A 17045-nucleotide genomic window follows, 5' to 3' on the forward strand; every position below is an offset into this window, starting at 1 on the left:
GTCCCAATATACTTACATCCTAAAGATATAAGAGGGGGCTTTAAGGGAGGAACAGTAAGATTAATTATTTATTAAAAATAAATCAAACACCATTTGCATTTTGGGGGGTACTGATATATCTGGTCTTGACACTGCCTTTAAGGATGAACAATCCTACTTTCTTCCACTTCATGCTTACAGGATATATTGCCTCTTGCACTTCTTGTTGCTCAGTATTTTATTTCATTAAATACAAATAAACAATAAGCATGAAGGAATTCTTTGGAGATTTCCCCCTGGCCTGTTTTCTGTTGCACATTCACTTTCCACACATGCCATGACCAAGCACACAGACAAGGCAGACATTGGTCACAGAGTTTTATGTTTTGGTGGGGATAGAGAGGTTTTTCTGTTTTGTTTTTTTTTGTTTTATAGCGGGGGAGGATCGTTAAATACAGACATAGCTATTGGCCCAGATCCTCAGCTACAGCTAAGGAGCACACAGTGCAACTCCAGGAGCTTTTAAGCCAATAGTCCTCTTTTTCATTTTCATAGAGTTTAAGGCCAGAAGGGACCATTAGATCACCTAAACTGATCTCCTGCCTACCAAAGGCAATTAAATTCTCCCCAGTTCTGGGCAGGCTGAATATCAGGTAGGTTCCTGGCATAGGTTAGAGTAGTCTCAGGTTTGTCCTAACTTGTGTTAGTTGTGTGTGGCTTCACAAGGCCAATATGGAAGCCAAGATACAGGGAAACCTGGACACATCTTTTTTCCCCAGGTCACTTCTCTTATGCAAACAGTTGAGGTGGGGAAGAGCTGCTATGCATAGGAGCTGCTATGACCACACTACTACCATACTCAAGGAGCTGACTGAGGAGATATCTGAGCCATTAGTGATTATCTTTGAAAAGTCATGGAAGATGGGAGACATTCCAGAAGACTGGAAAAGGGAAAATATAGTGCCCATCTATAAAAAAGGGAAATAAGGACAACCCAGGGAATTACAGACCAGTCAGCTTAACTTCAGTACTTGGAAAGATAATGGAGCAAATAATCAAGCAATCAGTTTGTGAATACCTAGAAGATAATAGGGTGATAAGAAAAAGTCAGCATGGATTTGTCAAGAACAAATCACGTCAAATCAACCTGATAGATTTCTTTGACAGGGTAACAAGCCTTTGGGGGGGCGGGGGAGGGAGTGGTAGATCTGGTATATCTTGAATTTAGTAAGGCTTTTGATACTGTCTCACATGACCTTCTCATAAACAAGCTAGGGAAATACAGTCTAGATGGAGCTACTCTATGGTGGGTGCATAACTGGTTGGAAAGCAGTTCTCAGAGAGTAGTTATCATTGGTTTCCAGTCAAGCTGAAAGTTTCAAGTGCTTTGGAGGATACGATTAAAATTCAGAATGATCTGGACAAACTGGAGAAACTGTCTGAAGTAAATAGGATGAAATTTAATATGGACAATTACAAAGTACTCCACTTAGGAAGGAACAATCAGGTGTACATATACAAAATGGGAAATGACTGCATAGGAAGGAGTACTGCAGAAAGGGATTTCAGTGTCATAGTGGATCACAAGCTAAATAAGAGTGAACAGTGTAATACTGTTGAATAAAAATCAAATAGCATTCTCAATGTATTAGTAGGAGTGTAGTAAGCAAGACACGAGAAGTAATTCTAATCAGTAGTAAGCAAGACAAGAGAAGTAATTCAAAATCAAATAGCATTCTCAGGGGTGAAAGTAAGTCAAGTGACTTACCGGTACTCTGGGGCCTAGGGCGGAAGGGGCGGGGTTGAGGGGGTCAGAGCCAGCCCCAGCCCACCCTATAAGGTAAGTGCCCCCCCAGTGGGGTAGCAGTAGCAGCCCGGGGTTCCGAGGGCTATTTAAAGGGCCTGGGGCTCCCCTCTTCTACCGCCCTGGCCCTTTAAATAACCGCTGGAGCCCTGGGGAAGTGGCGGGGCTCCAGGGGCTATTTAAAGGACCTAGGCAGCAGAGGCAGCTGGAGCCCCGGCCCTTTAAATAGCCCCTGGAGCCCCCGCTACCCCAGGGTTCCGGGGGCTATTTAAAGGGCCCGCAGCTCCCCTGCTTCTACCGCCCCAGTCCTTTAAATAGCTGCTGGAGCCCTGGAGTAGCGGCAGCGGGGCTCCAGTGGATATTTAAAGGGCCCGGGCGGTAGAAGCAGGGGAGCCCCCGGCCCTTTGAATAGCTGCCGGAGCCCTGCAGCCGCTACCCCAGGGCTCCAGCAGCGGGGCTCTGGAGGCAATTTAAAGGGCCTAGGGCTCCAGCCACTGCTGGGAGCCCCAGGCCCTTTAAATCGCACCCCGGGGAAGCCGGGCTGCCCCAGTACGGTGCACCAGCTCTTGCCGGTACGCTGTACCGGGCCGTACCAGCTTACTTTCACCTCTGAGCATTCTCAATGTATTAGCAGGAGTGTAGTAAGCAAGACACAAGAAGTAATTCTAATCAGTAGTAAACAAGACACAAGAAGTAATTCTAATCAGCTCTACTCCATGCTGATGAGGCCTCAACTGCTGCAGTGTGTCCAGTTCCAGGTGCCACATTTCAGGAAAGACGTGGACAAATTAGAGGAAGTCCAGAGAAGAGCAACAAAAATGATTAAAGGTCTAGAAAACATGATCTATGAGGGAAGATTGAAAAAAAAATGGGTTTGTTTAGTCTGGAGAAGAGACGACTGGGATGGGGGGACATGATAACAGTTTTCCAGTACATAAAAGGTTGTTACAAGGAGGAGGGAGAAAAATTGTTCTTCTTAAGCTCTGAGGATAGGACAAGAAGCAATGGGCTTAAATTGCAGCATGGGAGGTTTAGGTTGGATATTAGGAAAAACTTCCTAACTGTCAGGGTGGTTAAGCAGTGGGATAAATTGCCTAGGGAGGTTGTAGAATCTCCATCATTGGGGATTTTTAAGAGCAGGTTAGACAAATACCGGTCAGGAATGGTCTAGATAATACTTAGTCCTGCTTGAGTGCAGGGGACTGGACTAGATGACCTCTCGAGGTCCCTTCCAGACTCAGGATTCTACATCACCAGAAAATCCCTCTGTACTTGGGGATGATTGGTGGACAACTTTAAAGCACTTGTGCATTGGTGATATTGGCACAAAACAGCTGCACTGTAGATGGCATTACCCAGAGCTGAAATGTAATCTTTTAAGAAAATCATGCTGTAGTATGACACTATTTAGCATATTCCCATCTAAGGTCATTACATGGCCCCCATTGCCATATAGTATGAGTGCATCTCAATCTTCAAAGTATTTATTGTCACAATATCCCTGCGAGGTAGGGAAGTGGGGTTATCCTTATTTACCAGATGTAGAAATGAAGCACACAGACACTAAGCAACTTGCCCACATTCAGACATGAAGTCTGTGTCATAGCATAAAACAGAGACAATTTAAGAAGACAAACCAGTATGCCCTTTTCCTTATTTGTGCTAAGGGCCAGCTGTGCTTACTCAATGGGACAACTTGTGATTTAAGGTACTACTCAGTGCACTGAGTAACGGAATCAGGTCCCAAGTACAGAGAAGATTCCCCCAAACAGATGATCCAAAACACAAGACTGGTCATCTCCACCCACTTCTTAGGAAGTAAAAGCCAGATTTCTGCAGTGATACCCCTGAAGCCTCACTGATGTCAAAGGGACAAATTCACTGCTGCCATGAACAGGTTCAACTCCATTCATGTCTGTAGGGCTGTGACTGCTTACATTAGTAGTAATGAATTTGGCCCAGACACATTGCATGGGACTAAATATTCACTATAGAGGATATGAGGGAGTTTCCCACACCTATGGCATTCTTTTTAGGTGACAAATCTGAGGAACTGTCCCAGATTGAGGTGTCATTATAGGAGGTTTTGGAATAAATTGATACATTAAACAGTAATAAGTCACCAGGACCAGATGGGATTCACCCAAGAGTTCTGAAGGAGCTCAAATATGAAATTGCAGAACTACTAACTGTGGAATGTAATCTATCATTTAAATAAGCTTCTGTACCAGATGACTGGAGGATAGCTCATGTAATGCCAATTTTTTTAAAAGGCTCCAGAGGCAATCCCGGCAGTTACAGGCTGATAAGCCTAACTTCAGTACCGGGCAAATTGGTTGAAACTATAGTAAAGAACAGAATTGTCTAGCACATAGATGAACATGATTTGTTGGGGAAGAGTCAACCAGGCTTTTGTAAAGGGAAATCATGCCTTAGCAATCTACTAGAATTCTTTGAGGGGGTCAACAAACATGTGGATGAGGGGGATCCAGTAGATATAGTGTACTTAGACTTTCAGAAAGCCTTTGACAAGGTCCGTTACCAAAGGCTGCTAAGTAAAGTAAGTGGTCATGGGATAAAAGAGAAGATCCTCTCATGGATCAGTAACTGGTTAAAAGATAGGAAACAAAGGATAGGAATAAATGATCAGTTTTCAGAATTGAGAGAGGTAAATAGGAGTGCCTCCCCACCCCCGAGGTCTGTACTGCGAGCAGTGCTGTTCATAAATGATCTGGAAAAAAGGGTAAACACTGAGATGGCAAAATTTGCAGATGACACAAAACTACTTAAGTTAGTTAAATCCACGACAGACTGTGAAGAGTTACAAAGAAATCTTGCAAAACTGGGTGACTAGGCAACAAAATGACAAATGAAATTCAATGTTGATAAATGCAAAGTAATGCCCATTGGAAAACATAATCCCAACTATACGTACAAAATGATAGGGTCTAAATTAGCTGTTACCTCTGAAGAAAGAGATCTTGGAGTCATGACTAGTTCTCTGAAACCATCTGCTCAATGGGCAGTGGCAGTCAAAAAAGCTAACAGAATGTTGGGAATCATTAGGAAAGGGATAGATAAAACAGAAAATATTATAATGCCTCTATATAAATCCATGGTACACCCACATTTTGAATACTGCATGCAGAGCTGATCTCCCCATCTCAAAAAGATATTTTAGAATTGGAAAAGGTACAGAGAAAGCCAACAAAAATTATTAGGGGTGTGGAACAACATCCATATAAGGAGAGATTAAACAGACTGGGCCTTTGCAGTGTGGAAAAGATATGATAGAGGTCTATAAAATCTTGACTAGTGTAGAGAAAATGAATAAGGAAATGTTATTTACTCTTTCACATAACACAAGAAGTGGGGGTCACCCAATGAAATGAATAGGCAGAAGGTTTAAAACAAACAAAAGGAAGTATTTCTTCACACAATGCACTATCAACCTTTGGAATTCTTTGCCAGGAGATTTGTGACGGCCAAAACTATAACAGGGTTAAAAAAAAATTAAATAAGTTCACAGAGGATAGGTCCATCAGTGGCTATTAGCCAGCATGGTAAGGGATGCAACCCAATTGCTCTGAGTGTCCCTAGCCTCTATCTGCTAGAAGCTGGGAGTGGATGACAGGGGATGGATCACTTGGGGATTTCCTGTTCTGTTCATTCCCTCTGAGACACCTGCATTGGCCACTGTCAGAAGAGAGGATACCGGGCTAGATGGACCACTGGTCTGACCCAGTATAGCCGTTCTTATGTTCTAAATGAGGGCTGAATTTGCCCCTAACCCAAGTGGCAAGGTCATGTGCATTTCATATGGGGAAAAATACGTAATTTCAAAACGTTAAGTGTGTGTCACTGTTACATGTTCTTGTCATATGAAAGGGGGCCACTTACATAAGTCATTTTTGTAGTCTGAAATTAATACAAACATCATTTCTTACACACAGGTTATAGCATTTGCATTTTCTGCTCTGGGTTCTATGGGTCGAAGAACTTATTCTGAAAAATAAAACAGTGTTTTCTTTTATCCTTTTTGTAACCAAGACAACTGTGCTGATGGAAAATATTTTACACAGGTAATTTGCAGCCTATCGGAGGAGTACAACAGCCGGCAGGCTTTATGCAATGCCACCAATGAAGGCCCTATACTTCGAAACCCTGGGAACCATGATAAAACAAGGACACCTAGGCTCCCATCTTCAGCTGAGGTTGAATTTTGTCTAACGTTGACTCAATATGAATCTGGGTCCATGGATAAATTGGCCAATTTCAGCTTCAGAAACACTTTGGAAGGTAACACATTTTATTCTAGTATGGCATTTCCAGTCATAGAATGATCCTTTCCAGGGATGTAGCATAATGCTGTTTCAAGATGGAAGTTGTAACTTATGAGTAAGTAGAGCCTCTAAACCTTGGGCAGCTTGGACTGATTTCATGGGGTGGAATTGACAATGTACCTGATGTCACAGTTCCTCTTGGAAATCTCTAAGGGTGCGTCTACACAGCAGCTGGGAGATGTGATTCCCAGCTCAGGTAGATGTACATGCACTAACTCTGCTCAAGCTAGAGCCTAAAAATAGCCATATGGCTGCACACCACACATGGTCCCTTCGGCTAGCCACTTGAGTACAACCCCATCCAAGGTCCCAGGTGTGTGCTCAGGTGGCTATCCCAAGCCACTGTGGCCACACTGCTATTCTTCATCTGCTAGCTTGAGCACAGCTAGCACAGGTACATTTACCCACACTGGGAATCACTCCTCCCAGCTGCTGTGCAGACATATCTACACAGGGTACGTCTACACTGCAAGTGTCTACACTGTGGTGCTGAGTCTCATAGCCCAGGTCAATTGACTCAGACTTGTGGGGTTTGGGCTGAGGGGCTAAAAATAGCAGCAGAGAGGTTTCTGTTTGCGCTGGAGCCTGGGTTTGTAAACCTGGTGAGGGAGGAGGGTCTCAGAGCCCAGTCTCCAGCCCAAGCAGGAATGTGTACACTGCTATTTTTAGCCCTGCTGCCCAAGCCCCACAAAACCAAATCAATTGACCCGGGCACTAAGACTCAGTGCCATGGGGTTTTCTTTGCATACCCATAGTTAGAGATTAGGTTAATTTTTGACACATGGGGTTTAATATACCTTACAAAAATGCACATTATTGGAAAAACGTGACTTCTCCTCCTATGGAAGTGGTATAGTAAAATAAGGACAAACTTTTATACCAAATACATACACAAGAAAAGTGCCAAAACGAAGATAGGTAGTTAGAAATTTGGTCACCCTTTTTAGCGTACTCAGAGGAGGAGAGCACCTCAGCCAGCAAGCCAGAATCGTTAGCCAGGTTCCTTGAATATTAACCTGATCCTGAGTAAGTAATAACAAATATAAGATGTAGCATGTTAACATTTTATTGCAACTTTGCCTTAATGAAAAGTTGCAAAAGGCACAATTAACTATAAGCCAGCCCCTTTTTGAATCTTGCTACCTTGCTAATGATGCTGGAAGATTATTTCTATTTATAAAATGTTTGTATTAACTCCTTCAGTGCTGCCTCATATGCCCGGGGCATGCGGCAGGACAGGTTTCCATTAATGCCCCACATAGCTGGCAGGTATGTAACCTTCTCCCAGAACATGGTGACAACAAAGGGCCACAATCATATTCCACCACAACACGAAAATTGCAGCAAGGACCAGCAGTTGAAGCCTTTAAATTTATGAATTATTATTATTATTGATTATCATTCTCGGTGCAATGGTGGGTGCCATAAAACACTTTACCTCCTTCACAACATACAGTGAAATATTCTCAGATCCGAACTGTGGGCCAAAGTCTCCTCTTACACTGGTGAAAGATTTGGAGTGACTCCATTGAAGCCACAAGAGATTTCAGACATTGAATGACCCCAGGCCTGGAAATAGTTGGTGCTTGATGCAGTGGAAATGGAGAGGCAGTGGAAGTTTTGGAAAGAGGGAGGTGATATGGCTGGAGAGACAAGCCAGAGAACCAGGAACATGGATTTTTTTTTTGCTGCTGTGTTTTGAATGGATTTAAGCATTGGGAGGCAGGGGGAGATGATGTCAAGGCCAGAAAGGAGGAGAGCAAAGTAGTCAAAACATGAAATTATGAGGGCCTAAATCAGAGTTTTAGCAGCATGGACAAAGAGGAAGGGCTGGATCTTGGAGACGTTGCACAAGGAAAGGCAGCACGTCCTGGACACAGCCTGGATGTGTGAGTCTACAGAGAGAAAAGAGTAAAAAAAAAAAAAAGACACCCAGATTACAGGCCCAAATGACAGGTAGGATGAAAGTGTTGTCCCTGCTTCATGAGACTGGAAGGAGTGTGAAGGGCTTTGGAGAAAAAAAAAAAAATGAAGAGCTCAGTTTTTTCCACTGCTGAGCTTAAATTGGTGTCTGGATGTCAGAAAGGCAGGCAGGGAATGTTAGAGTGTTGACATTATGTTTCATATTACAATTAGAATTTAGTTTTGTATAGCTTCTTCATGCAAGATGCATCAAAAAACACTTTAAGAGCTATCCCAGAATATATATATATATATAAATTTTTCAAAGGTATATTAAAAGGCAGTAGCACAGATGTCCAACAAAATTGCACAATAATCAAGAAAGCACTTAAAACCTGCAGTACCTGAATAGGTTGGGAAGACCTATTTTAATTCTTATTTTGCAGTCTGCTAAACTAGCAATCAATGTTTTGTCTGATTAATCCATGGAACCCTTTCTCCAGTGCTGTGTCTTCGTCACTTTAATTTCATGGCTGTTGCGCACAGTCACAGCAATTTGTGTTGAGACTTGTTAATATCTTAGCATGTGCTCCCAACAACATTGTGAATGGGTTATTGCTTTAATTTGGATTGTGCTACAGCTGAAAGGACATTGAGGCATATTTTATAATATATATATGGCAAATCCACTGTTCTTTATAATAACCCCTCAGAAGTTCGACACGGATATCTTTCTTCTATCCCAACACCCATTCTTCCACCACACACACATGCTAATTTAAAAGAATCATAGAAAGCCAGTGAATGATGGCTGCTGACAATATATTAACTGGGGCTTTGGCTAGTCCAGATTTAAATGGTTCCAGTGAAAGAGCATCAACTACGCTCCAAGGGAGACTAAGTGGCCCATTGAGATCCATGATAGGTTAATTTCTGTTCTGATTTTAAGGGGGTGGGAAGGATGGTCAGATACTACCCTGCTCCCAGAACTGCTGAGGGGTCTTCACAGGCTCCACCTCAGGGAAAGATGGGCTTGGGGAGGAGAGGTTAAGTCTGTGGTGATACTAAGAGCATGAACCTCCTCTCCTCATCTGTTCTGCAGAGATTACATAAAGAAGGCAACACAGCCCACTTCTGCAGGCTCCCTCTGTCTGTTCTAGGGATCCTCCTTTAAGAGAGCAGTCATGGCTACTGGAAGCTCTTGTAGAAAAGTCAAAATGGAGCCACCCTGCTAGGGAGCAGGTGTGGAGGATGTTGGAAGGGGCAGGGGTGACCAAAGGCACAGACTGAGTCTCCCCTTTTCCCCACAAGCTCTGCAAAGACCAAGGACCTGCACCCAGAACCCCCTCTTAATTCCGTGGAGCAAAATTCTTCATCCCAGTCTCCTGAAAATGACTCTGCAAAACCTCTGCCGGGAGAGGAGTCTTCCTTCCCAGCACCACCCCTCATCCTCCCATGTGCATTTCCATGGGAGGAGATGCTCTGAGCCACTGTTGTTACATATTTCCTAATGTTCTACTTTTGCTGAGTTTCATTCCATCACTCTGGGTGAGAGTGTATCTCCCCATGGAACAGCTTAAAACATTTCTCTCCATTCAGATACTTGTATGCAACACTCTACTCAGTTTGGCTTTCAGCTACCCCAGTGTGAATATGGAATAACTCCCTTGTCTTAGATGTGTTGCACAATATAAAGACCCTGGTGGTGATTGACCTCATGCTGGCTTTACAGAGGTGTCTGTTAGAGGGCTTTCCTTGGTTCTTGTCACGCAGACAGCAAGCAGCAAAAGACCAGAAGTCCGAAGCGCAGACAATGCGATGTTTATTGGGGTTAGTTTCCAAGCAAGCATATTTCGAAGCCCTTCACATCAGTCAGGCTTATCTCTGATAGTCTGTTCCCCCGTGCTCCGTTCCCACCTCTGATGCCACAGACCATTTACCCCCTCTCCCCCCTTCCCAGCTCTGACACTGCAGAGCCTTGCCTGGGTCCCTGTTCCCCGTTCCCTATTCCCGTTCCCTGCCCCTTAACAAACATGATTCCAATTTCCCTTGTACTTCCTGTTTGACCCCAATTTGTGTAGTAATATTCTCAACTATACTTTAACCAATCATTTTACTGAAATTTAACTAACCAATCCTAACATATTGTAACATAATTCTCTAACCAATTATTTCCCACTACCCTAATTAACTTACACCTAAGAAAATTAATTATACAGCAGACAAAAACAATTAGAGAACCAGATGGATTAACAATAGAAAAGTGGGGGCCATAAAGATAAAACATATAGAAATGAGGGTTTCACAACCACAACCATTGATAAGTGATTTTTTGCCAGACAGGATGCTATTGCAAGATCTGTTTCTTTATCTGGTGGTAATGGGCATGATCAGAACAGGATTGTCTTTGTAAATGCCCAATACCACCTTATTTCAATGTGACTGGTTTGGGATGTGAGGATGTGACCTTACTCTTCCCAGCTTATGGCTGCCCCTGCTGCTTAGCCAAAGGCCTCAGACTATCCTAGTGACAGAAGGCCCATACACAGGCGGACGGTGATTTTGATTTTTTGCTTTATACCTCGATAACTAGCTAAGTAGTAAAAATACACCTAAGTTCTTAAAGTATAGGCCTTACAGGCAGGTCTGAATATCTATATTCTAATAGTGTCCCCATCCCTGATGTTCCACAAGATTTCCTGGTCATATGAACACCCTATGCTCTGATACTGAGATTTAGTTCCCTGTAAAATTAGTGAGCAGAAGGAACACATGGCCTTACCCTGGCCCCACAAACCCTTCTCCTGGTATTAGTGGGTCATTGAAAACAAATGTGAACAAATACTATTTTTATTATAGTAGTGCCTACAGGTCTCAGAGGTTGGGACCCAATTGTGCTAGGTACTGTACAAACACATAAGAGATATTCTTACAATCTAAATAGACAAGACAGACAAAGGGTCTGAAGAGGGGAAAGAGACAGAGAGGTGAAGTAACATGCATAAGGTCACATAGCAGGTCAGTGGCAGAGCTCAGATTAGAACCCTGGTCTCCATCCAGCACTCTATTAAAACCCTTAACTGAAAAAGCAGCTACAGGGGGACATTTGGATACTGCATGATATCCCACTAAGTTCGCTGGCACAAACCCTTCTTATCATAACAGTTTGCTACTTCCATGTGTACTGTCAATGCATCACAAAGTTTGCTTGCAACAATGGACTAGATGGCTGGTGTTAAGAATACTATGCAAAACTGAACAAATATCTACATGGGACTAGGTTGATACAAGAACTGTAATTGTATTCACATGATACCTGGTCCCAAACCACCGACCTGATACAATGTCAGTTTCAAGTACATTTTTCAGCGCTCTTTTTCTAATAGAGTTAAACAGAAAAACAAATAGTAGCAAAATATAAAACCAGATTTTCAGAACAGCCTATACAGGTTCTGTTCAGCAAAAATGATGCACATCCTTTATCTGTGCATAAGGCTACTGCATAAACTTTTGCACACTGCAAGTCCCCTGAATGCCTTAAGGGACTTTGACTCTAATAGAGTGTGATCTATTCATTCCCCTCCACCTCTAAGTCACCAGACCTGATTCTCCTATTACATTAGTTTTATGTGGTGTTAATTCAATGGAGTTACACCATGTCATAAATATACAGCTAAGGGTAGCATAAAATCCCTCCTTTACCTGTAAGGAGTTAAGAAGCTCAAATAACCTGGTTGGCACCTGACCAAAAGGACCAATAAGGGAAGAAGATACTTTCAAATCTGTGGGGGAAGGTTTTGTTTGTGCTCTCTGTGTGTTCCCCCTTGAGACAGAGAGACCAAGCAGGTAATCTAGCTCCTACTGAAATGATACATCTACAATTATAGAAACTGTAAGTAATAGCAAGGAAATGCATGAGAGTATCTTTTGTTTTAGCTTGTGAATTTTCCCTATGCTGAGAGGGAGGTTTAGTCCTGTTTTTTGTAACTTTGAAGTTTTGCCTAGAGGGAATCCTCTGTGTTTTAAATCTTACTACCCTGTAAAATTACCTTCCATCCTGATTTTACAGGTGTGTTTCTTTTACTTTCTTTATTACAAAGTTCTGCTTTTAAGAACCTGATTGGTTTTTAGTGTCCTAAAAGCCCAAGGGTCTGGTCTGTGCTCATCTTGTTTACCTATTTGATTGGTCTATTATTCTCAAGCCTCTCCAGGAAAGGGGATGAAGGGGCTTGGGGGGAATATTTTGGGGAAACAGGAACTCCAAGTGGTCCTTTTCCTGAATCTTTGTCTAACTCACTTGGTGGTGACAACAATAACATCCAAGGACAAGGAAGAATTTGTGCCTTGGGGAAGTTTTTAACCTAAGCTGATAGAAATAAGCTTAGGAGGTCTTTCATGCTGGTCCCCACATCTGTACCCCAGAGTGGGGAGGGAACCCTGACACACCATGAATGTAAATCATGAGTAAGTGAACACAGAATCCGACCAATAACCTTGTGACCATGTGGTTCAAGAAGCTATTTATACTTTTGAAAGGGACAGGATCATGATGTCTCATCCTCTAAACAGACACAAAGCCACACGAAGAATGGGAGTCTGGATGCTGCTTGCTGAGAAAAATAAATATGTTTGATGGGCATATAAGATCACTGCGAAAGTTTATGCTCACAGCCATGAATAAGGTGTGTCATTGTGACTGCTTAATTTTTAATTGTGTTCAGATGACAAGCTTTAAATTGCATAACACTGCCACTGTTAGGAGAATGTACTGTGCCTTTAAAAGCAGAGCACATGTTAGAGCAGTGTTTCCCAACCATCAGGCCTGAAGAGGTGTGCAGTGGAATGTTTTTAAAACCTACATGTGAGAACTAACCCTTCCCAGGTATTTTAATCAGTGTCGGCGCCGGATGGCATTCTGTACTTTTGCTCTCCAGGACGACGCCCCTTTCAATATTACATGCATCACATTCCAGTCCCCGAAGTGAGGTTAAGAGGGATAACAAGTAAGCAAAGATGGTGTGCCCTGATTAATGTAATGTGCTGCAATGAGTCTTTGACGATGATTCATATAAAAAAAGACATATAATTCAAGCCTAAATTTTATATTTACATTTCACTGGGGGTAAAAGCTAGAATGAGCCTGACCCAGAACAGCACTGTCATTAATTATATTGCATTTAAAAACAGCAGAGAAAGTCACACACATTTTGGGAATGAGAAGAAATGATTAATTATTAATTGCTTGTTATGCCAAAATATTATTCTCAAGTGCATGTCACTTTCTCCACTGAGCATGCTTTTGTCCAGAGTTCTTATATTTAGCTTTAATGTTAGTTTCCATGTTAATGTTGAAAATGTTAATTCTGGCACAAAAGACAGATAACTATCTAACATTAGCTGCCATGGTTATTTTGATTTTAACCCTACTAGCCTTGTTCTGGATTGGCTCATGAATATACATGAGACAAAATTAAGAATGACCTATGATAACGTAACATTGAGTCTACACTCATATGACCTTGACATTATGGGAATCAAGTGGTGGTTGTGTGTTTTTCAGATCTTAAAAATCTCAAAAGTTAAAGTGTTGAATTTCAAGATGTATGACCCCAAAATGAACAAATATTTGAAGAAAAAAGATTTTGGTGGTTCCACCTCTACTCGCAGTGATGAACATAAAACTAAGAAACTGAAAGTGGTGAACCGACACCTCTGTGAGAGCTATCTCCAATATGGATTTTAGTCTACAGGTAAACCATCTTGCCCTCTTCCACAATATTTCATGTGCAGGGAGAAATTCTCAAACTTTGCCGTGGTGCCAAGTAAGTTAAAATGACACCTTACAAGCAAACATTTATCCCTTGCCAAAAAGGACATAATTTTTTATGCATTTGGGGGATCAGAATGAAAATCAAGCACAACTGATGATCTACTGTGCAGCTGTTTCTGACAAAGCGCTGGAAGCTAGCTACGTGTTCAATGAGCTTGCAGAAAAGGCAAAAAAGCCACATATAATGGCCGAGACATTAATTTTACTAGCATGCAAAGAAATCATAAGAGTAATTGTTAGGTGCATATGCAACCAAGGAAATTGAAAAAGTTCCTCTTTCAGATAACACGATAAGTCACTGCATTGATGATATTGAGATGGTGCTCCAAGAAAAATTAAAATCAAGCAGAAAGTTTGCATTGCAGCTTGATGAACTGACTTATCTGTGGCCATGCTCAATTTTTGGCTCATGTAAGGTACGTTGATGGAGACAGTATCAAATAAAAGGTTTTGTTTTGCAAAGAACTGTCAGGTCACATGACTGGAGAGGAAATATTCAGTGAGACAGTCTACTTTGAAGAAGGAGAACCACACTGGAAAAATTGTATCAGTGTTTGGAGCAACCTCCATGACTGGCAAAGTGAAAGGCGTTTGTAAAGCAAGGTTAGGGAACAAAACCCAGTGTTGGTGAGCCAGTGTTTCCTGCACTGTGAAACTCTCATCACCAAAACACTGCCAAAAGAACTGTTGTTAATGAACTTTATAAAATCATGCCTTTTCGCCTTGCTGTGTAAGCAAACGGGAGTGAAGCACCCAAGTTTACTTTTTCACACTGAAATATGCTGGCTTTCCCATGGAAAAGTTCTCTCATGCTTGTATGAGCTGAGAAAGGAGATCAAAATGTTCCTACCTGTGGAGAAATCAATGGCACATCAGCAATCAAATCCGTGTACATGTTGCAAAATGCTTGCCTATCTGATTGATATATTCTGCTGTCTCAATTAGCTGAACGGGAAAATGCAAGGTGAAAACAAGCATCTCTCTTCAGCACAGCATGGGTTTAGGTCTAAGTTAGCCCTCTGGTGTGAAAAAGTAGCAAAAGGAACAATAGAAATGTTCTCCTTGGCAAATGCAGCAGATCCTGCTGGCAGTAATTTGGTCAATGTCATTTCTGAGCATTTGGAAAGTCTGGAAGAAAAATTCAGTTCTTCTTTTCCTTCTATTAATATAGACTGGTTCCAAAATCCTTGGAGTTCCTCTGCAATGCAAAGCGCTAAGACTGTTACAATAATGGCTCAAGGTCAGTTTGCCGAATTAAGGATGGACCACACTTTGAAAATAAAGTTTGATGATATACCGTTAGACTCTTTCTGGTGGAAGGCGACTATCCTGTAATCTATGACCATGCTATCTCCATTCTGTTGCCCTTTTCAACAACATACCTATGCGAGTTAAATATTTCAAGCCTGACTTACATCAGGAACAAAGAGAACATGTGTGGTCGATGGAGCAAGAGCTCAGAGAGGCACTGTCAACATTTCCTCCCAGGGTTAAAGACTCTGCACATCAAGACAAGCTCAGATGTCTCATTAAAAAGTTTTTTGTTATTTATTTTTCATATAATTTGTGGTCATTCATCACAGAGTACAGCACTGCTCTGTTCATTGAATTCAGAGTTCCATTCCGTGTCGGACAGTGCGAGGCTTGGATCTCTGACTTGGAGTTTGGCATTTGATGTTGTTCACTTCCAAAGTCATACAAAAGAAGAAGTGCCTCAAAGATGAAAAGGTAATGCCATAAGTCTTGATACATAATAATATCCTTAGTTGATGTTTCTTGATTGGTACAACTTTTGTATTATTTGTTGTTCATCATATATTAAAAATTTATTTTTATTTGGAGTCTTGTTGGTGTGAATGTGAGAGTCGACTGAAAATACTTAGAATCATAGAATATTAGGGTTGGAAGAGACCTCAGAAGGTCATCTAGTCCAATCCCCTGTTCAAAGCAGGACCAACACCAATTCAAGCATACTTGTCACAGTCTGTACAATAAAAGTGATCAGCATAATGTTACCATCATTAACTTTATTGTACAGACTGTGAATGGCAAGGGTGGTAAGCCGAGGCGATAAGGAGGCGAGATCATCTTCACACAATATGGTGGTGTGCCTCAAAATAATTAAAGGTATCAAGGTGTGCCGCAGCAGAGGAAAGAGGGAATTGTGTTAGAGGGAACTGGACTGGTGCTAGTGGGGAGAAGTGGTTGGAAGCAGTCTAGTGGCAGCTTCACTAGACAGATCACTGGGAAGTTCTAATCAAGCCTTACTACTTAGAGTCCAGCCTATTTCTCCTTCTTATGAATTCACAAGATAGCACATGGGACCAGAGTGAGGTAGAAGAGAGGACAGAAAAAAGAGCACTGTGGTGAAGGAGTAAAGGAGTCCTAGTAGAGATGGAGCAACTAAAAGTCCCCAAGGAGTTGAAACTCTCGGGTAATGCAGCAGACTCCTGGAAGAGATTCAGGCTGGCTTTGGTGGGAAAGAAGACCAGCAGAAAATATCAATCTTCTTAAACCCTTGAGGTCATAGGCGATGTGTGGGGGGCATGTGGAGTTTAAAGTTCAAAGCAGAACTGCCTGTTACTGATGGCATGTTGTTTAGAGGAGATAGAAAAGTAGTGTCTAAGATGTTACAAGCTGACATGCTCACAAGAGTACATTAAGGACACCTGGGCATGGAGAAATGAAAAACACAGAGCCAGAGAGATACTGCGCTGGCCACAAATGAAGATAAAGAAAACTGTTAAAATGTGTGAAAGGTCAAAAATATCAACCTAAATAGGTAACATAGTCTATGCTGATAAACAATGAACAGTTAAGGGCATGGTCTAAAGTTGGTATGGATTTCTTTGCATATGCAGGTAAAGACTATATTTTGATTTTGGATTATTATTCTCATTATCCCAAAGTTGTTTTCTTTAAAAAAAAAAAAATCACATCAAAACATAGAACCATAGAACTGGAAGAGACCTTGAGAGGTCATCTAGTCCAGTCCCCTGCACTCAAGGCAGGACTAAATATTATCTAGACCATCCCTGACAGGTGTTTGTCCAACCTGCTCTTAAAAATCCCCAATGATGGAGATTCCAAGGCAATTTATTCCAGTGCTTAACCACCCTGACAGTTAGGAAGTTTTTCCTAATGTCCAACTGAAACCACCCTTGCTGCAATTTAAGCCCATTGCTTC

General features: G+C 41.9%; 1 protein-coding gene across 1 annotated transcript in view; it reads left to right on the forward strand.

The window, feature by feature from the left end:
• The window catches only part of TYR (tyrosinase), an 85425-nt gene that overhangs the window by 11131 nt on the left and 57249 nt on the right, over window positions 1–17045 (forward strand). The window contains exon 2 of the mRNA XM_077842238.1: window positions 5866–6082. Within this exon, the coding sequence (XP_077698364.1) occupies window positions 5866–6082 (217 nt within the window). The remainder of the gene's footprint in view (window positions 1–5865; window positions 6083–17045) is intronic.

Source organism: Eretmochelys imbricata, chromosome 1, assembly GCF_965152235.1.
Source record: "Eretmochelys imbricata isolate rEreImb1 chromosome 1, rEreImb1.hap1, whole genome shotgun sequence".
NCBI classification, from domain to species: Eukaryota; Metazoa; Chordata; order Testudines; family Cheloniidae; genus Eretmochelys; species Eretmochelys imbricata.